The sequence below is a fragment of the Engraulis encrasicolus genome, chromosome 19, assembly GCF_034702125.1.
Source record: "Engraulis encrasicolus isolate BLACKSEA-1 chromosome 19, IST_EnEncr_1.0, whole genome shotgun sequence".
NCBI lineage: Eukaryota > Metazoa > Chordata > Actinopteri > Clupeiformes > Engraulidae > Engraulis > Engraulis encrasicolus.
Window position 1 is genome coordinate 36,167,193 of NC_085875.1, and position 25,994 is coordinate 36,193,186.

The following is a 25,994-nucleotide window of genomic DNA, read 5'->3' on the forward strand; positions in this document are numbered from 1 at the left end:
ATGTAAACCCTACAATTGCTATGTTTGCATGAGACATTTAATTTGGAATTAACTGACTTTAATTCTGAATAAAGCTTAATTCCGCTATGAAAATGTCATGTAAACACCTCTAATTCGGAATTGAAGGAAAGATCAAAGTAACCTCGATGCAACAATTTAATTCTGAATTATTAATTGTGAATTAAAAACATCATGTAAATGTAGTGGATATGGAAGCAATGTTGAAAGCATCTCAGTTGTCAGTGCAACATGCACAATGTAGTCTAATTACAACACTATTAGACACAGAAATCTAATGCAAAGATCCCAAGTAAAACTGAGCTGTTACGAAACTTATACATAGAACGCCTCCATGTTGTTCTCCCCTGGCTGCCCTGTCTCATGGCTGGTGTGTTTCTTTTTCCTCTCCCGTGTGCTCATCAGATTGAGGAGCTGACCAGTAACCTGCCGGCGCTCCAGGCCCTGTCCTCCAGCGCCTCGTCTGTGGAGAGCATGGCCAGCACGGAGACCGGCAGCCCCCCCATGAAGCGCAAGGTCACCAAGGTCACCAAGTTCCAGGGCAGCGCCAAGAGGGCCCTGCTCCGATGGGTGCAGTGCACCGCTGCCAAGTAGGATATAATACACACTCTCACACACACACACACACACACACACACACACACACACACACACACACACACACACACACACACACACACACACACACACACACACACACACACACACACACACACACACACACACACACACACACCAAGAGGGCCCTGCTCAGATGGGTGCAGTGCACAGCCGCCAAGTACGATATAATACACACACACAGAGACACACACACACACACACACACACACACACACACACACACACACACACACACACACACACACACACACACACACACACACACACACACACACACCGTCAGCAAGTACGTTTTAAAAGACACTCATACAGTATACAGTACGTATAGACTCACACCTCACACCTTCAGATGGGTGCAAAGACAACCCTAACAATGTCAACTTTTCATGACCATTAAACAATTTTGACATTGACATCATGTTTATGAGTCGCTCATGACTGTCATGGCACGGTTTTGACACTATTATGACACTGTCATGCCATGCGTATGACGCCAGTGTGAAGTGTAACCACATGAAAGACAGTGAAAGCCCAACTGGGAAACTCCAACTCCCATTGTCATTGTGACACAGCACTCCACACGAAATTGCATTTATGCCTCACGCCTCACTCGTGCAAGGGGCAGCCCCCAATGGCACCACAAGGGAGCAGTGTGGCAGGACGGTACCATGCTCAGGGTATCTCAGTCATGGAGGAGGATGGGGGAGAGCACTGGATAATTACTCCCCCCCCCCCACCAACCTGGTGGGTCAGGATGGGAGTCGAACTGGCAACCTTTGGGCTACAAGTCTGACGCCGTAACCGCTTACTGGTGATTTGTGTATTTTATTAGAATAGTTAGCTTGATAAGGGACTGTGGTTGCAAATTAGCTATCTAGCTATAAACCTTTTATGTATTCACATCTGCAAGCTGTGTCATGGCCTTGCCTTGTCATGTTTGTAATAATGTGCACTGCATTGTCCCTGCTAAATAAACTTCAAATAAAATAGAATGAATCTCCAATGACTTCCCTTAATGTTTGTTTCTCCTGCGCAGCCGTCTGGGTGTGGAGGTGAGGGACTTTGGGCCGAGCTGGCGGAGCGGCGCCGCGTTCCACTCGGTCATCTACTCCATACGGCCCGACCTGGTGGACATGGAGCTGGTGCGCAGAAGGGGCAACCGCCAGAACCTGGAGGAGGCATTCTCATTGGCCGAGACCGAGCTCGGAATCCCACGCCTGCTAGATCCTGAAGGTGCAGTACAGAACTTCTCCTCACTTCCTCTCCCGTATGTCTTGCTCTTTTTCTTTTCTTATTTCTCTGTCACTTTATTCTGTTCTCTTTATCTTCTCACATCCTTTCACTTTTTCTTGCTTTTTTCATCTTTTCTTGGCTTTCTTTTGCTCTTTTTTTATCCGGCATTGCTACCTTTTTTTCTGGCCTGTCACGTTCTCTATTTTTCGTCTATCAGAAGAAATGTCAGTGATTTGTGTATTAATTTTTCTGTCCTTTACCCAGTGGTTACTTCTTTTTTTCCCTGATGTGTCAGGCTGTCAGATTCAGTGGAAAATTCTGCCCTACATTAGCTGAGCAGAGCAGGTTTGCTGCCCTGGTCAAGTTATGTGAATGGTTTTATTTACTGAATGGCCCCTTGTTTTATTGGCAACGGGCTTCTGGGGGCTAAAAACATTGCCAGCAGACAACTGCACAATTATGTCAAGGATCAAAGTGCTCAGGCCTCATTAGTGCAGAGAGAGAGAGAGAGAGAGAGAGAGAGAGAGAGAGAGAGAGAGAGAGAGAGAGAGAGAGAGAGAGAGAGAGAGAGAGAGAGAGAGAGAGAGAGAGAGAGAGAGAGAGAGAGAGCATGCAAGCCATAGTTGCCTGTTGCCGTACGAGTGTACTTGTACGTGCTCGTGTTTGACTGTGTGTGTGCGCAATGTGTGTATCGTATGCATACATGGGTTTGTGTGTCTGTGTTTGTGTGTTTTTGTGTGTGGTTCCCTCCTGCTTTTAGTAGGCCAGCCTGCATAGGGAACCGGAGCCAGAGTGGAGCTGAGCCCCTGGCATCCCATAATGAGCTGCCACGGTGCTGCCATGGCGACTGAGAACCAGGCTGAGTTTAGGCTGTTCTAGAAGCAGAGGGTCAGCAGAAGCAGCATCATCACGGGCGCCCCGGGATGGGATTTGTTTTGCATCTGTGTCGGAGTCCTTGTGACAGACAGACAGTGGCTATTAGATGAGTAGAGTAGCTCAGTCTGTAGTTCACCAGCATGCTCTCTCTCTCTCTCTGTGTTTCTCTCTCTCTCTCTCTCTCTCTCTCTCTCTCTCTCTCTCTCTCTCTCTCTCTCTCACATGCACGCACAGACTCGTGTGCTCACACACACACACACTCACATGCAGAGCTTGTCACACACACACACACACACACACACACACACACACACACACACACACACACACACACACACACACACACACACACACACACACACACACACACACACACACACACACACACACACACACACACACACACACACACACACAGACTGTGCGCACACACACACAGAGTGCATAGATGTGCATCCAAAACAGCTTTCAGTGGCTATTAGGTGAACAGCTAAGCCTGTAGTCCGATGAAAGATTATGTCAGGTTTCGCTTCCCCATCAGTTGGAGCAACAAGCCAAGCTTGTCGCCATGGTAATGATTTGTTGCAGTAACCGTCAAGTTAATGACTCAGAAATGAACAATACATTTGTCAGGGTCTGCCTCCCTGATTTTGTCAAGGCTCATTTTCAGCATGCATTTACTAGATGGCTAGATGGATTTCAGCAAAGTCTGTTTGCCCTGGATAGTGCAGTGAACTGTTTTCTGTCGCTGTACAAGCATCACATCTTGATCTTGTGTAGACAAAAGTGTAGCCCTTGGGTTCGCCTCATTTGCTTTGACATTTGCTAATGACTTCACTCATTTTTAACCTGGAGGGTTGATCTTCTGCTAATATGGGTTGTCACATTTCAAGATGCTTAGAATTTGTTGGAGTACAAAACCTGATGATTACTCAGTGATGAAGTAACAAACTTGCGCCCATAGTAACCAGTGAAGTTTAGTCGTATTACCTTTTGCATTTGCATTTCGGAAATCTCTACAGATGTGCATGCGTGTGTATATCTTAAAGGCTGTGCTGGAGTGATGTGTTTTGAACGCTCAGTTGAAGAACAAAGAAATGTATCATCTTACATGTTAACATGTGTAACACAGACATCAGCCTACTACTCGAAGCCCATCAAGGCACGGTGTTAAATTTGCTGTTACCAGAATGGCAATGACAAAGTCGTAGTGCATTAATAAAGGCCCTGTGTTGTGTCATAGGAATGCAGTACTGTAGTAGGAAACACACTCAATGACTATTACAGCGTTCCACTGGTGGAGCAGCTTGCATTATGGGGCTACGCTACGCCCATTTGGCAAAATTAAAATAAAGTCTGCACACCAAGCTCCCGTTTCTGTTATTTTAATGTGACGTTTCGGGCATCCTGCCTTTCATCAGACATGTCTGCTTGGTGTGCGGACTTTATTTTCATTTTTCATGTGACTTTGCTAGTCCTGCACCCAAAAGTCATTTGCGACGGATGGGCATGTTTTCTTCTTTGTTATGCTACGCCCATTTGGACCAAAGCTGATGTCTCTGTTTTCCCCTCCCCCAGATGTGGATGTGGATAAGCCTGACGAGAAGTCCATCATGACCTACGTGGCCCAGTTCCTGAAGCATTACCCGGACCCCCACCAGTCACACACAGATGGCCAGCAACCAGAGGAGGTACCCAGCATCCCTCCGCATCCCTCCGCATCCCTCATCCCATTGGCTCACACCATCTGCCTCACTCTCGACATCACGCCCCTCCAACATCCATCAGTGTTTTGTCATCACTCGGTCGGCAGTGTGGTCGTGTGCATGATGATGTGGACAATATGCTATTGCAACCTATTAGTCGACGCTAATTATAGCATGAATGTGTTCAACTAAATGGGGCAGCCCCTCCTGGGGGATTTGACCATTGGGCAAGCTGTGTTGAGCAATTTCTCCCCAAGCAGTATGTAAGCTTTTAAATGTTGCTGAAAACATTACTGTATGTAGTTGCTAAAATGGAGTGTTAAAGGGGTAGGCCACTATGTTGGGGCTGAATACGGTTAATACCGTTGCCCTGGGTTTATAAAGGTGGCAAAGTGTCTTATTTTTCATGTTAGGCGTTGTCTTATTTTAAGGAGGGAGTAAGTAGTCAAGTCAAGTCAAGTAGGTTTATTGTCAATTTCTTTACATGCACTGGTCATACAAAGAATTTGAAATTACATTTCTTGCTTTCCCATACAGACATAGACTAATCTAGGTAAGGACATAGACAGTATAGAAATAGACAGTACTTATACATGGACTTAAGACAGTATGGACATAGACAGTGCTCATACAGACAGTATCTAAGCTAATGAGAGTCAATGGATCACACATGCTACACTGATCCATTGACTTTCACTTGCTTAGCTGCATAATACCTCTTTTAACTTGTCTTAAAGCAAGACAACGCCTAACATGAAAAATAAGACACTTTACCACCTTTATAAACCCTGGCCAACGATGTTAACTGTATTAAGCCCCATAATAGTGGCATACCCCTTTAAGACAATGTAAGATTACATATTAATTATCTATTATCTTAAGAACAGTTATCCTCCTAGAATTTCTGTCACATTTACAGTGGTGCCAGCTTAAAGACAACAAGTATGACTCAGTATGAAAAAAATTGATCAACTCATGCTGGAGGATTTTTAATAGCCCGGGGTCAGAAAACAATGTGGTTTGTATGTCAAGAATGTTTCAACATTGAGTCGCTATCCAGTCCTAGAAAAAGACAATGGCACGTTATTCATTGTACCCATCTGGGCAGACAGACATGTGGTCACTTTTTCGTCATGTCTCGTCATGGTGCACATGGTGGGACTGAGAACGTGGCTCCAGTCACTCATTAAAGCACCAGTGAGAAGCAGGCCAACACATGCCGTATGGACCTCTCTTACTCTCAGGGCTAGACTGGCCATTTGGCATAGCAGGCATTTCCTGGTGGAATTGGAAGTGATTTAAAAAAAAAAAAAAACATTTCTGAAAATAGGGGCCCACAAGTGTGTGGTACCTACCGGTGAGTCATTTCTGCACCTCTAATTATGAGGGCCCCTTTAAGCCAAAAGTACCCGGGCCCTATTTCTCCCCCACTCCAGCCCTGCTTACTCTCCATAATTTGAAATAATGACAGTAGACCAGTGGATCACACTAGTACTATGTACACCTCTGCATTAATGTTATTGTACCGATGTGCAGCTTTTGTATATGTGTATTGCTTTTGTGTGCTGATGCTTTGGTTGCTTACGCCAATATGCCAGATTCCACCTTGCAGTGAAACCATCGGAGCTAAAGATGCTATCTCCACAATAGGCCACACTGCTTCATTTGTGTCACTATGCTCACTCACTCCATCTCTCATCTCTTTCTCACCCTGTTTCATGTCCATGTGTGTATGTGCGTGTCGTATGTGTCGTGTGTCTGTGTGTGTATGTTTGCGTGTGTGTAGCTGGTTCTTCGCTCCATTCCAACTTTCGCTCTTTCTATCCCCACGCTACAGGTAAGGGCTCTGTGTCGCTCTGTGGAGCCAGCATGAGCTTTGAGTGCTGTGCACGCTCTCGCTTTGCCACCATGCCACCCATAATGTAGCCTGATTATCATCGACTTTCAAATTTCTTAGAGACTTAGTCTGACCAAGAGCATAACAATTAACATTTCCCAAATGACATGGTTGACCCGCCTCCCTTGGTTTGCTACTGGTTGTTTGCTTCATGACAAAATGGGAGGAGTTCCCGATTTTTCGGGAGATCAGAAACAATATTTGTATTGCTCTTGGCCTGACTAGAAGCAAAGCTGAAGGTGTTGCGCCACTAGGAGGGAATGGCCTGGCTACCTATAACGCTCCTCCTGCCACTACGACTACGTCATGATCTCACAAGCCTAGACACCCAGTAACACCACGAGCCCACAGCAGTGCCTTTACGCTACCTGCTGCTCATTAGTAGTCCCAGACCTAAGATATCTCCATCTAAAGCAGGGGTGGGGAACCTTTTTCATTAGAGGGGTCAATTAAAATTCCTTAAAAGTCCTCCAAGGCCCGTATTAGGAATTCAAACCAGGTTTTGCCCCTGCACTTTAGGCCTATAATGAAGGCAGCCACCTTTAAAACAGACCCCACGTTCTCTGAATATAACTTAATTGTATTGCAAATGTAATTTCCAACATTCCTTTACAAAATATGTCATATTTCATGTGAAGCTGCATAACATTAAAATTATATCCTGGTCCGGATAAAACGGCCTTAAGGGCCGTAAACGGACCTCTAGACTTAGGTTCCCCACCCCTGATCTAAAGGTTCAATGGGTGTTTCTTATGCTGAGTTTGTGAGGGGTTATTCCAAGTTAGCCCTGTAGCAATTAAGCAACGAGTGTTAAATCTATCTACAGTAAGTGGTAAACATTAAGTCATATGGATTACTTTTGCCATTGAAATGCAGCCATAAAGCCCTGACTTTGGAGGTTTACCACTTTTTTGAATTATTACATCCCACATGAGACCATATCCGACCCCTGTCATTGTCCACTTGCTGTTGGGGCTGCGTTTAATGTCTTTCTCCACCTCAGTAGAGATGGCATAGTCTGCTTGTGTGGTGATGATGTAGCCCAGGGGTGAGGAACCTTTTTCATTCGAAGGACAACTTTATTTTATAAAGTCCCCCAAGGGCCGTACTATGAACACAAATCAGGATTTCGCCCTGCATTTTAGGCTACAGTATATTGAAGGTGGCCACCTTTTCAACAGACCCCACCTTCATTAGGTCCCCAGAAAATTGTATTGTATTGCAAGTGTAATTTTCAAGATTTGTTAACAAAACATGTCCTATTTTGTGTGAAACTGCATAATTGTATTGGGGGCCGGATAAGACGGCCTTAAAGGCCACCAGCGGTCCTCGAGGCATACAGTAGGTTCCCCACCCAGGGTTGCCAGATGAGGCTGATGATTTCCAGCCCAAAAAATGTTCAAAACCCGCCTAGAAGCACAAAATTCTGCCCAATGCTATTGATTTCTATGGCAAAAAATGGGCAGGTTTTTCTGATAAATGCCATTTTTACCCGCACACGGCCATCCTAAGCAGCCCAATTGGGCGGGAAGCAGCCCAATCTGGCAACACTGTTCCCACCCCTGATGCAGCCAGTCGGGGAGGGGAAATAAGAACCAAGATGGTGCTGGTGGCAAAGTGGGTCAGGGTCTGTCATCATCCTGACACATCTCATGCTCTTTTCTTTCTGCATTTCTGCATTATTTTTCTGACTCTCTCCCTCTGCTAATATCTGGACTGTTGCTGTTGTTGTTTGCATCTCTCCGTGTGTTGTGCTCTCCTGGACAGTTTGATCCACAGGATATAGAGCTTATGTTTGAGGTATGTCCTTATCATAATACTGATTTAGGTTAAGGGTCCGAGGGAAAAAAACATCTTCATTAGGTACAGTGTAATGATATTTGTAGCAATAGGTACAGTATATATGCTGTACTAGGGATGTACCAAATCCTGATTTTTTTTAAGATTCAGCCAAATACCGAATCCACTGCTAAAGATTTGGCTGAGTCCGAAACTGAATTCCGAATCCTACTCCGATCACCGAAACCGAACCTCGTCAACAAGGCCGAATCCATCTAAATCCAAAACTGAATCCAAGATTCGGTACATCCCTAATATTTACTAGGCTACTGGGCTCCATAGATAGCAGGGTTAGTGATAAGTATGTACAATGATGTATATTGCATTGTATTACATGTTACTTTTAGTTACAGTACACTGTAAAAGCTAACGTAATGCCTCTTACAGCACTCACCCACCACACCACGCATTATTCTTTTCACATTAGTTTAGAGTTACCTCGAAGTTGTGTAACTGCATACAAAGCTCCAATGATGACTCCCATTGCCACAATGTGAAAGTGGAGAGCCAGTCTTTATTTAGTATTCAAAATGTTGTAGGTCGTTTTCAGTCTGTACTCACTTTCTGTGTCTATTTCTATAATTTATGAACCTTGGTCATGGTGCGGTCTCTCGATTTGCCACTTGACTGCTCCTTGTGCTGTGTTTGATGTGATTGGAGTGGCCCTTGTGCTGAGCTGTGAACGAGCGTAGCAAAACGATGGAAAAGTGACATCCCTCACCTCTCTCTCCCTCTCGGCCCCTCTCCTCTTCTGCCCCTCTGTCTCTTTCTCTTCCTCCCTCCCCGTATCCTTTACTCTCTATTTCTCCCTCTTCTTCTCGCTTTCCCTCTGTCTTTACTCGTCAGAGAGAGGAGAGGAGGGTCCTGAGGGACCTGAAGAACTGGCTGGACCAATTGGAGAGGGACATCCTGAGGGTGCAGGGGGCTGAGGGAAGCCTTGCAGATAAGTACCAGGTACGCCAGAAGACCATTGGAGACAAATTACATTACATTACATTCAGGGCTTGACATTAACTTTTCCTCCCACCGGCCACTGTGGCTAGTGGTTTTCCCCGAGTCACTAGCCATTCAGGTGTTTCACTAGCCACAACTTTTATATAGTTTTTTTTCTTTATCATGATAGTGTATGTCTAACCTCAGAAGCAAGATGAGGGTTTAGCTTTCTACATGGAAATATATCAAGCAAACAGAAACTGACTTACTGAGATTTTCTCGAACTTAAATACAAACAACTCATACGGGCAAAATAGGGTACTATGATTTGCATGTCATACCAAGGAATAAGCTGCCAGCCAAATTGGCTAGTGACACTGACGGTATTACTAGCCGCAGTCAAGTTTTACCAGCATTTGGCCGGTTGGCAGGTGCCAGTGTCAAGCCCTGGTGACATTACATTACATTACATTTGGCAATGCGACGCTTTATAACCAAAGGAACTTACAAACGAGGACACAATCATAGCCAACATCACTAGCAGATACAAAGTGCACAGGAAATATACAGAACAGCAAGTGCAGATGCAAAGAAGGGTTATTATTATTTTATTTTTTTAATTTTTTAAATAAAAACACTTACACATCATGCCAAGAGTCTGGCCTGGGGCTGAGGCAGCTCAATCATTAGTGTAGTGGATAGTCACGAAAGAGGAGAGCCTGTGTCACTAGCCGAGGCAAGAGTACCAGTCATTACAGACAAATTCATGACTTTATTCGGCTGCTATTCATTAACAACATGGAACAGTAACACTGAGCCATATACATTGAAAAATAGTCAGAGATGATAGTGTATGACACAATTCACCTGATGGTACTGTAAGGTACTCATTGTACATAATATGAAAAACACATATTATGAAATGAGTCATAGAAGTGTCAAGATGCATTTAAACCTAACTATTTTACTTATGTTAACTTAAGTATCAGTTTACTGCAATACTTGAGTCACGCACAGTGTTGCTCTTCTGTGATGTTTCATTGTGTCACTCACACACAGTTTCCCTCTTTCCTGATGTTTGGTGGTGAGTGGTTAATATGGATCTTATTGGCTTTTATGTGTTCCTCATTTGTACAGGCGTTTAAAGGTTTCCGTGTGCAGTACGAGATGAAGAAGAGGCAGACTGAGTCGCTGCTGATGCCCGTGCACAGGGACGGCAAGCTGTCTGTGGACCAGGCCCTCGTGAAACAGGCCTGGGAGAGGGTAGCCGTCAGGGTGAGCACACACACACACACACACACACACACACACACACACACACACACACACACACACACACACACGCACACACACACACACACACACACTTTCTCTCTCTCTCTCTCTCTCTCTCTCTCTCTCTCTCTCTCTCTCTCTCTCTCTCTCTCTCTCTCTCGCTCTCTCTTTCAAAAAGCCATACACATATGCAGAACACATCAGACAGACAGGCAGTCAGACACAGTAAGTGAAAGTGAGAGAACAGTCTCACACATGCTGCCTGCCCATATTGCTGTCATGGCCAGTTGATCTGAGGTGACAGAGCAGGGTTACTGTCTCCACGTCCGTTTACACTGGGCCGTGATGATGATGATTCACCAGGGCAGTGTTTCCCAACCAGGGGTACGTGTACCACTAGGGGTATGCGAGCACACTGCAGGGGGAAAAATGAAATTTAAACAAATATATGGAGCTTAGTTACATTGAGATGGAGAAAACAATCTAGAACTTGACTTAAGGGGTACTCATGGCACAACGAAAAGGCTTGGGGGTACACAAGACAAAAAAGATTGGGGAACACTGCACCAGGGCAGTAGGTTACCAGGGAGGGGACAGAGTCCCATTCTGAATAGCCATCACCCAAGCAGCACATCATCAGTAACTGTAGAGGAAGCAAAATGCTACTGTAAAGTGCTGTGTATGAATGAAAATCAATGGGCGCATGTACAGGTCACAATGAAGAAACCAATAATTCGCAAAAAAAAGCTTTAAAAAAAACTGATCAATTTATTGCCGTTTACATGCTTTTAAGAAATCACTGGTCAATAGTAGATGTTTCTCTCACATGCACAAAACTACTGGTGTTCAATGCAATTAGTTAAGTTATGATTCTAAAATGGCAATAACCTGTTATTGTTATTGTCTTAATCCAATAAGCGCATTATGAATTTTGGTTTGTTTCCGTTTACATCAGCAATTAAACAGTCAAATAACTTTGATCAGCTGATCATTCATTTTTTGATGTGCCTGTAAACACGCACAATTGTCCATTTAAGTCAAGTGAAGTTGGCTTTATTGTCAATTTCTTTACATGCGCTGGTCATTCAAAGAAGTGAAATTACGTTTCTTACTTTCCCATGCAGCCATAGACATAGACTTTAGGTGTGGACATAGACAGTACACATACATTACACCTAGATTTCCTATACAATACACATACAGACATATGAAGTGCATTTGGTGATGAATGGTCTCTGTTTTCTCGTCCCCAAAGCTGCTGGACTGGCACATCCACCTGGACAAGTCTCTGCCGGGGCTTCTGGGAGTTATAGGGGCGTGGCTCCACCGGGCGGAGATAGCCATTAGAGAGGACATCCCCATCCAACAGGCACACGAGGACACGGCCAATAACATACACCGCAAACTGGAGCAGCACAGGGTATGTCACAAAGAATATTCGTAGCACTTCACAATATCCTTCTGCTATAAATAGTTAACGGATAATTAACAAATAATTAACTAATGGTTTACTGTATTTTACTGCATTTTATAGTTGTAATGTATTAAGTAAAAATAAGTTAATAGTTTACAAGTGTTTCATTATGCTTAAGATATTGTTAATATTTTAATAAATTAATAATACAAGTATTTTTAATAATGCATTAAGTAACTTATTATTATGTTCTATAAATGATTATGTTCTATAAATTATTATGTAATGAATGATACATGCATTTTAATGTAAGTGTTTAGTTTGTAACTACAAATGTACAGTAAACCATTAGTTAGCTATTAGTTAACTATTTGTTAACTATCTATGGTTTATGCGAAAGGTTATTGTGAAGTGCTACTAAATATTCTGGTAAGAAATCCATGTAGTAGATACACTATTATGCCATGAACTGTTACATTTTTAGAGGTATCAGTATCAGTCCATGTATTAAAAAGTATAATGTATTCCTTATTCTTTTGCACTGAACACATTTGGATGTCTGAATACTGTAGATTCCAGCTGCTTCACAAATGAAGATTTAATATGCCGCACTGTTTTTTCTTCTCTCCAGTGACTGGGGCTGATACCTATACATATTAATGACTGCATTCCGGGGCTCGAGTTGTAGGGGGATGAGGGGGGATGCTTTCCCCCTCAATAATGAAAATGGTCTAAAATCATCCCCCTCAATGAAAATTGTCAAAAATCATCCCCTTTCTTCACATATTGTGTTGAAAATGCACTTTTAGTAACTACATTTTCAAACATTTCTTGGGGGAGAAACCCCCGTACCCCCAATAATCACAACCCATCTCTGACCATCCCCCCAGCTTTGATTTTACAACTCGACCACTGACTGCATGTTACGGTAGATTGCTTTTTAATGTGTTGATTACATGTGTTTGTTTGCAGGAGGTATTGAAGAACCTTGATGGCCACAGGCAGGCCTTCCAGCAGATCCACAAGGACCGCTCTGTCAACGGCGTCCCCGTGCCCCACGAGCAGCTGCAGGACCTGGCTGAGAGGTGCGGAGTGTGTGTGTGTGTGCGTGTGTGTGTGTGTGTGTGTGTGTGTGCACGTGTGTGCGTGTGTGTGTGTGTGTGTGTGTGTGTGTGCGCGTGTGTGCGTGTGTGCGCGTGTGTGTGTTGGGGGGGGGGGGGGATTACAGCGACATGATGACCTGTTGAATGACCGTGTAACATGAGAGTGGATATCTGATGTGCCGCCACATGTTTCTCCGCTGTCTCTCGCAGGTTTAATTATGTGTCCAACTCATCCCACGTGCACGTGATCAAGCTGGAGTTTTGGGAGATGAAGTACCGGCTGATGGCCTTCCTGATCCTGGCAGAGTCCAAGCTGAAGACCTGGATCGTGAAGTACGGCCGGAAAGACTCTGTGGAGATGCTGCTGCAGAATTACATTGTGAGTTTGGCACCATGACAACTCCTGTTCCACCGAAAGATGAAAAATCCGCACTCACAAACAAAGTCTCATTATTTATTTATATTACCACCATGTCCAAAAGCAAACATGTTTTGGCTACGTATAAACATGAAATGAGTTGCATTTAAAAGCTAAGACCCTCCTCGTGCATTAGAATGTGTTCATTCAGCTATAACATACCCACATTTTTAATAAAAAAAATCTCAAATCTCATGAGCCTGAATCCTAGATAGCCGAAAGTTCCGCGTTTGCTTTTGGACATGGTGGTAATATAAATAAATAATGAGACTTACTTCGTGAGTGCGCATTTTTCCTCTTTCAGTTGATACCTTTCATCGCGCATCCAAAGACATTCATTTTTTCCAAGAAGTTGAGCGCGTCCTCTGACAAAACTTGAAAAATCCTGCTCCACCCCCACCGTCCTGCTGATGGATCACTGACAGACTTATTCAGCACCACTCGTGTCACCACTCGTGTCACCACTTGTGTCACCACTTGTGTTCTCATGTTTGCACAACACTGTGAAGTAGGCCCACCACTTGTGAATGTGTCATTTGTTTTTTTTTAAGCATTGAAGATCAATTTCATCAAATCGCTCGGGCATCTTAAATGTCTTTTTTTTCCTGCCGCATGTTGCTGCTTTTAAACTTGATGTTACTTGTGTTTAATTAAAGCAATAAACGAAAACTAGCTGTGGGTCTCTCCACTTATTATAATAACACACTTTCCCATATCTGGACTGTCTTGACAGGCATTCATTGAGGGCCACAAGTTCTTTGAGCAATACGAGACGACATTCAAGTCCTTGAAACAGGCTGCTGATGTCTACATCAAGTCTGACGGTACAGGTAAGCAGGCCACCATTTCCCATTACAGTGCAGAGTGAAAAAGGAAAGATTGTGCTTGTCTTCCGGGGTGTAGCACCACATTCTGGGCCCTTTAACCCATTTTAGCCTGAGGCACCTGCAAAACACGCCTGCTAAATACCCAAGCCCTTTTTTTGGAAAAGGTGCCCTCAGCCTATAACATCCTAAATATCTCAGTCTCCGAAGTACGTATAAACATGAAATGAGTTGCATTTAAAAGCAAAGACCCTCCTCGTACATTAGAATGTGTTCATTCAGCTATAACATACCCACATTTTCAATAAAAAAATCTCAAATCTCATGAGCCTGAATGGTGCATCTATATTGCTCTAGGCGCCTAGGTCGTATTGCATATATGCAACATCCAGCATCAATGGGTTAATGGACCCCCTCCTCCAACTGTTAATATGTTATTAATATGTAAAGAAATGTGACTCCCTGTGGGGCACCCCAATATCTGAGGCTATGGTGACTCAAGTGTCCCACTTTATATTGCCCGTATTTCAATGCTCCTGAGTATGTTCAGTATTGTTGATTGTCTTTTGGCAGCCGACAATTGGACTTGTCGCCTTCTTCTGTTGATGAGTGTGACATACAATTGTTTTGTTTTTCAGCTACATGTAAGAAACAGTCTAGCTGTCTGTTTCATGTTGTAAGCTCTAAGAACCGTAGCAGAGGTAAGTTAGCGTAGTAGCACTACAGTTAACTCCTGTAGAATTTAGGGAACCAGTAGTATTTCTGTTCTTTTGAGGTCAACTCCTCTTTCCAAATCTGTAGGAAAAAGAAAATCAATTACTACCACACCTTTTTTTCTCCTGTGATGGCTGCACTTTCTAACAACAGCTATGGAGGTCTCCAACTAAGCTCATGACTTCTGTGCTGCACTAATGGCTCTTTTCCACTGCAGGTTTTCTGGTAGGCCTACAGCTCGACTCGGCCACACATTATTGCTCTTCAATTGAGCTGTGTCGTGCCCAATTGAAAAGCAAAAAGTGGCGGTCGAGTCGCGCTGTGTCGAGCTGTAGGCCTATCAGATATCCTGCAGTGGAAAAGAGGTATACGTGTATACTGTATTGATGCTAAGGTGCTGCACAAAATGAGATAAAATTGATAATGAATTCTTGTAAATTATTTTCAGTGAACTGGAAATGTACAGTAAACAGAAGCACAGGTTTAGTTTGAGACCTCTTGTCAATGGATTACATCTTATCGCTGAATGGGGACCTCTGTGAGGTTCCCTAATGATTGTGTCGTATAGCACTCAGATGTAATATAAGACACACACACAGCAGTCATTCAAAGCGATACAAAACATCAAATAGTTATGGATACCTTCCATGAGATTAATATGCTGTATATCACAAGTGTAAGCAATGCCTCTTCATTTTTACTTTGGATTCCACTTTGCTGGAATAAGCTCATATGTAGCACTTGCCACATTTTTTTCACATTGTTCTTAGGGATCAATGAAGAAGTTATCACTTATCAGCATGCTTACTGTATACCCAAAAGTTACCCAGAAAACTGATGTCCGTGATTCTGATCCATTTCTGTCCTGGTAACAACCCAGCATTTTCCACCCCTGCAGCAATATTTGCATAACTCTTGTTTCCCACATGCAAATGACTACATCTCCTGCTGCTACTGTGGATGGGTGACTTACCCACCTCGAACAAAAAGATGAATGTTCGCACACTGCTCCCATTGCTTTTTTATTTCAAGTGAACGCTTTCGAGCTAATCGCTCTTAGCTCTTAGCTCTAAAGCGTTCACTTGAAATAAAAAAGCAATGGGAGCAGTGTGCGGATATTCATCTTTTTGTTCATAGTTTTGACTTTTTTATCCTGCACCTGCATCTTGAATGTGCGCACCACAACTTAACTTGATTTACCCACCTCCTCATGTCTCTCTCTCTCTACACAGCCGAGGAGGGGGAGGGGGTGAACAAGTTCCTGAACGAGACCACGGCGCAGTGGAGGAACCTGGCGGTGGAGGTGCGCAGCGTGCGCAGTATGCTGGAGGAGGTCATCACCAACTGGGAGAAGTACAGCGACACCGTGGCCACCCTGCAGGCCTGGCTGGAGGACGGGGAGCAGATGCTCAACCAGTCGGAGGCCCACAAGAGGGTGAGTGAAGTGAAGTGAAAGCCCACCTGTGAAACTCCAACTCCCATTGTCATTGTGACACAGCACACAAGTGTTCACTGCACACTGCACAAAACAAAATTGCATTGATGCCTCACTCATGCAAGGGGGTAGACCCCAATGGCGCCCCAAGGGAGCAGTGCGATGAGACGGTACCATGCTCAGAGCACTGGTTAATTACTCCCCCCACCAACCTGGCGGGTCAGGAGTCAAACCGGCAACCTTAAGGATACAAGTCTGACGCTCTAACCGCTTACCCATGACTGCCCTAAAGGAAGGACTTGGGGGCCATGAGAGTGGTGTTGGGAGATTCTCCAGAAGGTTTTTTTTAATCTAGTTGAAGGTATATTGGGTAGTATGACATCACGTCCCACTGTGGGAACAGTTATGATGAATAGGTTATAGCATTATGGCCTTCTGTAGTTGCCTCAGGTTTGATCCCTCTAACGGCCCGTTCCGACTTTACCGGCGACCACGTTGACACGGACGCCTTCAATTAATTTTCAATGGAAAGCGGCGACGCCCTCGCAAAGGCTTCTGGGATTCGCGGTGCGGCTACTTTGACAGTTGATGCGCGTCCAAAAGTTCAGCTCCCTTCTATTTTATGCTAATTACTCACGGCCAACGCAGAGCGTTATCCAATGATTGTCGAGTACATGAGGAATTCCCATGACACCAACTGCTATGATTTGCTGCTTAAAAGTAGTTTTATGACTGTTTATTGTATGTTTTAATGTAACTATGAAGTGCAAGGTCTTTGTGCCTATGTTCAAAGGATTATGTACATTTTGACGACAATGAAAACTATGTGAGTGCTATGAATGTGTGAAGTAAACACATGTCCACATAGGTAAGACTTTGATGTTACTATCGCTAGTTGGGACAGAAAGAGATATTCCTGTTCAGTGTACTCTGTCACGCCCCTGCATGTGCACCGACAAGAAGCATTCCATCCACACTCCATCTTCTTCAGCCTTTTCCGAGATCCTGGTCATTGTAATGGGGGCAGCGCTTTGTTTACATTTCATAAAAACATTTTGATTTATTCCCAAAAACATCCAAAAGGTTATACAACATCAGCAGAAAACTAGCAAACAGTGGTACCTTTTGGGAAAATATTTGGAGTAGGCCTTTGTTAATTAAAAAAAAAAATGTAAACAAACGCTGTTAGAATAGCTCATATCTCGGAAAGGGCTCAGCCGAAAAATGTGGCATCACCGGGTACTGACAAGTCAAGGGTTGCTTGAGCAATACAACAGCATATTGAAATTGACTGAACTGGTCCTTTAATGATGGTAGAGTCCAGTCACAGTCCAAAACAGTTGCTGTACAAATGGCCCTGTCTGTCAGTGTCCCATGGTCACATATCCCTTGTTTCATTTTGTTTCTGAAGGAATTCTTCCGGAATCTTCCTCACTGGATCCAGCAGCACATGGACATGAACGACGCGGGGAACTTCCTCATCGAGACGTGCGACGAGGCGGTCTCCCGAGACCTGAAGCAGCAGCTCCTGCTGCTCAACGGAAGATGGAGAGAGCTCTTTGTCAAAGTCAAACACGTACGCACGCACACACAGCACATTTCCATAGCCAGCGGCCTCCTGCTATTAGGCCACAGCACGCACATTAATAATCATTTGACAGAAGCTAAATCATAGTGACTAATGAGAGGTGGATGGGACAAGCAGGTGTCTTCTAAATGCAAGCATAATGCACTGTACAATGTGACTGTCGTATATTAAATTGTTATGATGCGTTTGGATTTAGTAATGTGGGAAGAGGATGTCCTGATACACATGTGATTGCTTCTTCAGAAATCATAGGCTGTTTATGATGGGTTGTTCTTGCTGAAGAGGTTTGTCCTGCATTTTAGTATGCATACTGTACACAAATAGCTGTAGTCCTTACCACTGTGGTTCTTTTTCCCCTACAGTATGCAAGAGTGGATGAGGTGGACAAGCTGAGAAAAGACTACGATGAGATTATCTACGTTTTGAAGACCTACGTGGACCTAGCCACTGAAAAAATTAACGCTCCTGTCCAAGTGTCCTTCTTGAACATTCGCACATTTCTGCAGGATATCGAGGTACAGTAGTGTACTGTAATCTCCATTAAACTGTAGATTAGGGCAAATAATGGGGCATATGGCACTCTATGAAATCCCCCTCATGCCAACATTGGAAAGCCTCCAAGTCTGTGTTTCCAATCCTCGTGACTTTGCAGCGGGTAGCTGTAATAAGCACATTAGTGTGGATTGGAATTATATGGATGGTGACCATCTTCACAGAATGGCATAAAAATGGTCTGATAAGATGGCAAACACGTCATGTGTACACACATCACCCTTAATCATTCCCAAGTGTAGGCATTCTTGGCACTTGTGCTATGTATTTCCTGCCGGAAATCTAAATAGAAAAGGCGTGGGATCTGTATAATTTATATGATTAAGTTTAACAGCTTCTGGTTTGTGCTTCTGGGCAAATACAGCCACTCGTCTCCAATGCAGATGAATAGCTTGTTCTACCCTCCCCCATTAGAGCCAACAAATTATGCTGACGGTTTTAACACTCAGTTTGGGCCATAAACTATCGTCAACATACTGTATTGGTTAGCATTTGAACGTAGCAACATGAATTGTACAGCAAAAACAAAACAATAATCTTAAACTGAAGGTTCTACAGTACATGTCAGGTCAAACAAATGTGATTTGGGTTATTTTGATCAGGGCTCAGTGACATGACACAACATGCCCCTTATTGGTTGGTGTCAGAGCAAATGTATACAGGGACTTTAGTCTTCTCCATCTCTTAAGGTTCAAAAGTGCACTGTTTCTACTTGGTAAGAAATAATAATAATTCGCCATGGCAGATGTCACCAGAAAGGCATTAATGGATTTAGGAGATTTAGGCTTTGCTGGGTGGGTGGGTGAGTATTCATCTATCTCTGTATGATGCTGAGTCATCATGATGATGATCGGCTTGATCTCTGGGTCCTGGGTCTGCGGGTCTGCCTTGTCCGGGGTCTGCCCATTGGTCCGACAGCCCATTAGTCCGACAGACAATAAGCCATAGGGGAGCATCACGCAGCTACTGGGGTAGGCTAGGCTACACGTGGGCACGTCTTTTCAGACAAAAACATGCTTTTACTGACGGTTAGGGTTAGGAATTGTTTTGGTTTGGGCATAGTTCTTACTTTTCAGAAAACTTAAAAGTGAATATTTACAAACTTATGACGCTAAAGTAATTGTATACTGACAGAACATGCCTTTACTGACGGTTGGGGTTAGGAATAGTTTGGGTTTGGCCATAGTCTTAATGTGTGGTCTGATTAATGGGATGTCGGACTAATGGGCTGTCGGACCAATGGGATGTAACCGTCTTGTCCCCCACCACAGGACATCAAGCATAAGGCTGCTCCTATGGAGGCCCACTACAAGAGTGCCACACGCAAAGCCCAGCAGCTGACCAAAGACACTCCCCAGGAGGACATCAACACAATGCTGGCCGCCATGACGACCCTGAAGGAGCAGCTCTGCCAAGTGAGTGAGGCTGGACACACACACACTGAGACATACACACACACACACGCACGCACGCACGCACGCACACACACACACACACACACACACACACACACACACACACACTGAGACATACACACGCACGCACGCACGCACACACACACACACACACACACACACACTGAGACATACACACGCACGCACGCACGCACACACACACACACACACACGCACACACACACACACACACGCACACACACACACACACACACACACGCACGCACGCACGCACGCACACACACACACACACACACACACACACACACCAGCCATCGCTCATTTTCTCTGGAGAAAAACATGAAAAAAAAAGAATAGAAATATAATGTAACGCCTTTATTTTACAGCAGGAAATTAGATTTAAAACCTCCCTTCAAAGTACATGCTACTACTGTAGTATGAAAGTGAAAAAACTACTAGGCATCTTTGTCTTCCAAGCTCCCAGTTTTGCCTGGGGCTTTGTCTCTCTAACAAGCCATTTTGCTTTCTCCATACTGCACATTCTTCTCCTGCATCAATCAGCCTTTTTATTATCTGTTATTTTATGACAGTTTTATTTCTTCTTCCCTAATGGAGATGAGTGCTACAGCCTATGCCCCTCTTCTTATAGTTTATTGGGTTGTATTGTAAAAAAAAAATACTACTATGACTTTCTGTTTCGTTATAAGGGATATAGCACCCCCTATCTAGCATGTGTAGCATCTTTTCAATGCAGAGAGGAAGACAGGAGGAAAGAGACACTATTCAGGTCAGTCAATTGTTCCTAGGACATAACAGATTATTTTTTGGGGGGAGGAGGGCGTGTTATTCTTCAGATTGGACAGTGGAGGAGAGACAGGAAGCGAGGTGGGACAGAGAGACGGGGAAGGATCGGGAAATGAACCGGGGCAGGGAATCGAACCCGGGTCGCAGCCCGCGTAGTATAGCGTTAGAGACACGGCTGGACCAGGACGTAAGAGATTTGCTTTCTTTTTAACTCGTTTCTGTTCGTAGGTGCGCGAGCGTTCTGCGCCCTTGCTGAAAGACGGCCAGGTGCTGCTGGCTCCCCTCGAGGAGATGGAGAAGAACATCACGGGGTTCTACCAGGGCCTGGAGAAGGCCAGCCGCATCACAGCCGCACGAGAGGCAGAGGCAGCCGGGGACTTCAAGCAGAAGTGTCAGGTGAGGGAGCAGAACGAGCAGCAGAGTGAACGAGTCGAGAGGGACTTGTGCTGGTGATCAAAGGGCTGCATGTCTTTTTATGATTTTATAATGGATGGTTGTTTGCTATTCCTAGGATGGACTAATGCTAACTGAAACAGTTACTGTCAGAATAAATAAGCATGTAGAGACCCAGGTGCAGCATGGATCAAAGAACAGACATCACCTATTAATTTACATCTCTCTAAACCTGGTTCACGTAATGACTTGGCTGTGTGTGCTAGATCCAAAATGACTCATTCACTGGGCCATCACTATGAGGTATGCGTATTTGCTTACATACAGTATTACCAGAGATTCTGTAAGTATATAGAGATATGCCAATGTAATAGGTTGCTATGGGCACCTAACATGACCAGGTTCCGGTCTGCCTAAAGCAGCGTGTCATAATGCTCCTAGCAATGAATAGAACAGTCCTTAGGTCTGCCTAGGTCTGCCTAAAGGGGGATTTCCCCCCCCTCCCCCTTGCAATAATAGAACCCGGAAACAATGGGCCAATGGAACCTCTCTCTCTCTACTCTCTCTGCCTCAACCATGATCCATAATGAGCAGCACAACCTAAATGGTCAATTCACATCTACCACTAATCTGCTATAAATCCAAAGTAGATAATGAAACCATATTGTTATTCCCTCTGTCCTCAGGAGCTGGTGACCTATCAGCAGAGCTGCAAGAAGTGTCTGTCTGTGATCGACAAGAACCACCAGCTGATCCAGAGGGTGCTGGACAGCAGCAAGCCCCTGCGACACCTGGACACCTCCCTGCTGCAGAAGAGGGTAGCCGAGCTGCAGTCCTCATCACAGGTGAGGCATACATGCAATTGCGTTGTGTGCAGTGTGCATTGAACACTTGTGTGCTGTGGAGAGCTGTATCACAATGACAATAGGAGTTGGAGTTTCCCAGGTGGGCTTTCACTTCACTTTCACTTTTCAGATACAGGGCAGACACAGGAGATGCATAACCTGATTATCGTCGACTTTCGAATCTTTTCGAGACCTGGTCTGACCAAGAGCATAGCTATTAACATTTCCCAAATGGCATGGTTGACCCACCTCCCTTGGTTTGCTACCAGTTGTTTGCTCTCCGGCAAAGTGGGAGGAGTTCCCGATTTTTCCGGAGCACAGAAACGATATTTGTATTGCTCCTGGCCTGACTAGAAGCAACGTTGAAAGTGTTGCGTCACTAGGAGGGCACTGCCTGGCTTGGAGATACATAGAGTTTAATATTATTGTGCAGGGGCAGAAGGAGATAGGGCGTAACATTATTGTACTGGAGCAGAAGGAGATAGGGTTTAATAGTATTCTACCCTACAAAGGCAAAGTGCAGTAAATACACCAGCATTGAAACTGAGAAAAAGGCCTTCAAAGCCTTGATATTGGGTTGGATATTGTAGTTACTGCAAATTTGTCATGGCAGTATCTCTTAAACGGGACACATCTGGACCATAAGGCTTTGTCACAACAAGATAAAGGTGTACGAAGATTTTCAGTCTAAACTGAATTTTGACAAAATATGGAGCCATCTGGACACCTCCCTTCTGCAGAAGAGGGTGGCCGAACTGCAGTCATCATCACAGGCACAGGGCAGACACAGGAGGTACGAAGCCTGATTATCGTCGACTTACTTAGTTTAGTAGTATTGTACAGGGGAAGAAGGGGATAGGGCGTAATATAATTGTACAGGGGCAGAAAGAGGTGCCACCCTACGTACTTCCGCCAAAAGATTTTGGCTCCGTACATAATAGTAGTATTATGGGATGGACAGTACCAGGCTAAGAAGAAGGTAGGGCGTAATATTATTGTACAGGGGCAGAAGAACATTTTAAATAAAGAAGAGAAGGCTTATTCTTTTATTAAATAATTTAATATTGTATTATTGTGCAAACTTCCCAGTTTCAGGGAATGCATTACAGTTGATGTACAGATGGTGTCCTGTAAGCTTTCTCTAAAACGTAGGTACAGTACATGTATAGGGGCAAAAGAAGTGGTCTAATACAGTAATAATATGCTGACTAACTTCAGGCTTCACTTGTATGATAAATGCATCTCTCACTGGCACCAATAGTGGCTTGATTTGTCTCTTCTTCCTTGTGTCTTATTTTGTGCGTATTGGTGAAGGGTGGAGTTGATCTCTCAGGAGCATCCAAAAATTAAAGCTGTGTAGTGTCCTGAGGCTGTCTGTTCACTGTCTTTAAAAAAAAAAGTTTTCCTGGGTTCATCGAGAGTGTGTCACACTGGATTTGCTCTTGAAAAGCTATATCTGTTTTTTGGGAGATTCAAAATAGAGTCCTGCTGTGTTGTTGCTTAGTATATGATGCATACTAGGGCTGCACGATATCAGAAAAGACATTGGTACTCAATAACAGCATGCAATACCGCAACAACGATATTTAAACGATATTTAGAAATATAGACGAGTGTTTTTCTTGTCACTAATTTGTCGGTCTGTGTCGGTGGCGTGGCGTGTGTCATGGTGAGCTTTCTTGCGCATTTGTTAACATTCAGCAAGTGATTGGACTGCTCTGAAATGTTTTACATGTTTACAATAATTAAGTCATTTTCGCAATACACATATCGCCATTCTTGATATTGCGATTTCGATACATTTTCGATATATTATGCAGCCCTAATGCGTACTGTATCTGTGCCTCCCTCAGGCCATGATTAAGGAGACCACGGAGTGGAAGAAGCACGTGGAGGCCAATAGCAGCCTGATGAAGCGCTTTGAGGAGTCTCGCGTGGAGCTGGAGAAGGTCTTGAAGATGGCTCGCACCTCCATGACGGAGAGAGGAAACCCAGAGGACCTGCTGAAGAAGCACACGGTGAGGAGGGCAGGCTGCTGTCACCTCTAAGGCCCTAAATTAACTTTTTTCATCACCAGCCAAAATGGCTGGTAGATGTTAATCTTACTTGCCAAACGCACACTCACTAATGGGTGAAAGTGGATAGTAAGTTGATATTTTCTGCCAGCCAAACTGAAATTTCACCAGCATTTGGCCTTGTGCTAATTTAGAGCCCTGGTCACCTGGTCTTTTCAAGTCAAGTCTCAAGTCTGTTTAACCCATTTTAAGCCTGAGGCACCTTAAAAAAACGCCTGCTGAATGCCTGAGCCCTTTTTAGGAGAAGGTGCTCTCAGCCTATGAAAACCTAAATATCTCAGCCTCTGAAGCCCATAAAAACATGTTATGTACCTGAATGCTAGGACCCTCATCTTGCATTAGAATGGGCCCATGGCGACCCAGGTTCGAGTCTGGCCTGGGTCATTTCCCAGCCCTGCCCTATCTCACCCTCTCTTCCTACTCTCTTAATGTCATACTCTCAGCTGTCCTACTGTATGAGCTTTAAAGACCCAAGAAGCCCGTAAAATGTGGAACAGATTAAAATCTGTTTTTGATGTACATTTTACTTTCTGTCTGCTATTTTTGTGCGCCCTGAAAAATAGAATGTGTAAACTGTAAATGCTGTCAGCTGTAAATGACTGAAGTCCCATTTTGAATTAAAATGTCAGACATCAAATGTATTGTTACAGTGTAATTGTCATGATCATTTCTTGATTAGGACTCCTTTGGAGTTTAGATGCAGTATTAATCCAAATGAGTTGCGTGGTGATTTCAGTGTTTGGTTGAATTATTTATATTTTTGGTGTAGGAATTCTTTGGGCAGCTGGACCAGAGGATCCTGAATGCCTTCCTGAAGGCATGCGATGAGTTAACCGACATACTGCCTGAGCAAGAACAACAAACCCTCCAGGAAACAGTACGAAAACTGCACAAGCAGTGGAAGGTCAGCTCATCTTACAATTCAACACAACACAACACAACACAACACAACACAACACAACACAACACAACACAACACAACACAACACAACACAACACAACACAACACAACACAACACAACACAACACAACCACCCACTCCCCATAGCTCAAAGAGTAGAGCTTCATTTATTATTGAACTATGTTGATTTGAGTGTCTATTTTAACTCTGGGCTCAATACGTCTTGTGTTCTGTCTACATGTTCAATGTTGAATGTTAAATGTTCATTTGTTCTGTATGTGTTATTGATCTCTTATTGTTACCAGTCCATCACTGTTACCTGTCCTGTCTTGCACTCTATGTCAGTCTGTAAAATGTCAGTCTTGTGTATGTCTATGTCTTGGCTTGGTATAGAGAGAAAACGTAATTTCATTTTCCTTGTATGACTTGTGCATATGAAGAAAGTGACAGTAAAAGCTGACTTGACTTGACTTGTGGTGGTGTCTGTTCTCCTCTCAGGACCTCCAGACGGAGGTGCCGTACCACCTGGTGCAGCTGAAGGTGGAGGTGGAGCGGGGGAGGCTGGTGGCCTCGCTGACGGAGTGCCAGGCGGAGCTGTCCCGGGAGAACCGCAGCCTGCCCGGCGTGGGCAGCGAGAGGCTCATCAGAGAGCACAGGGTAAACCACTGCACACGGCTACCTACTGGTTACACTGAGTGTGTTTATATGCAGTTCAGTATCCCGAATATGAGGCATATCCCGGTTATGATCATATTCGGGATAACTTCTGTTGGAATAGTCCACCTTGCATATTCCGATTTCTCAGTATCCCGAATAAGGGCTTATTCGAGATACTGAGGTCGGGAAAAGGTGTTTATTTGCTCAAACGCAAATTCGGAATACTTAATATCCTATTCGGGATACTGAACTGCATGTAAACGCTCTCACTGATGAACAAGTTGGATTCCAATATTGTTCTAACATGGCCACTTAATTCAATTGATTTCAATAATTAACTCCTTACTTACAATTAGTTGCTATCTTACAATTAGCTGATTTGGAGAAAAGGTTTGGGACCAAATGTACAGAACTGAATTTAAGCATCTAAAGCCAGTGTGTTAAGTGCTGCTTTTGGT

At 44.1% G+C, this 25,994-nt stretch overlaps 1 protein-coding gene across 1 annotated transcript in view; it reads left to right on the plus strand.

Annotated features, from left to right (window-relative positions):
* Positions 1 to 25,994, plus strand: part of syne1b (spectrin repeat containing, nuclear envelope 1b) — a 204,358-nt gene that overhangs the window by 18,727 nt on the left and 159,637 nt on the right. Inside the window, exons 6-23 of the mRNA XM_063184266.1 lie at positions 424 to 608; positions 1,676 to 1,872; positions 4,327 to 4,439; positions 9,037 to 9,144; positions 10,261 to 10,398; positions 11,654 to 11,818; positions 12,785 to 12,897; positions 13,126 to 13,294; positions 14,067 to 14,163; positions 16,104 to 16,306; positions 17,718 to 17,882; positions 18,257 to 18,409; positions 19,718 to 19,861; positions 20,894 to 21,061; positions 21,745 to 21,903; positions 23,757 to 23,921; positions 24,748 to 24,882; positions 25,378 to 25,536. Of these exons, the coding sequence (XP_063040336.1) occupies positions 424 to 608; positions 1,676 to 1,872; positions 4,327 to 4,439; positions 9,037 to 9,144; positions 10,261 to 10,398; positions 11,654 to 11,818; positions 12,785 to 12,897; positions 13,126 to 13,294; positions 14,067 to 14,163; positions 16,104 to 16,306; positions 17,718 to 17,882; positions 18,257 to 18,409; positions 19,718 to 19,861; positions 20,894 to 21,061; positions 21,745 to 21,903; positions 23,757 to 23,921; positions 24,748 to 24,882; positions 25,378 to 25,536 (2,736 nt within the window). The remainder of the gene's footprint in view (positions 1 to 423; positions 609 to 1,675; positions 1,873 to 4,326; positions 4,440 to 9,036; positions 9,145 to 10,260; positions 10,399 to 11,653; positions 11,819 to 12,784; positions 12,898 to 13,125; positions 13,295 to 14,066; positions 14,164 to 16,103; positions 16,307 to 17,717; positions 17,883 to 18,256; positions 18,410 to 19,717; positions 19,862 to 20,893; positions 21,062 to 21,744; positions 21,904 to 23,756; positions 23,922 to 24,747; positions 24,883 to 25,377; positions 25,537 to 25,994) is intronic.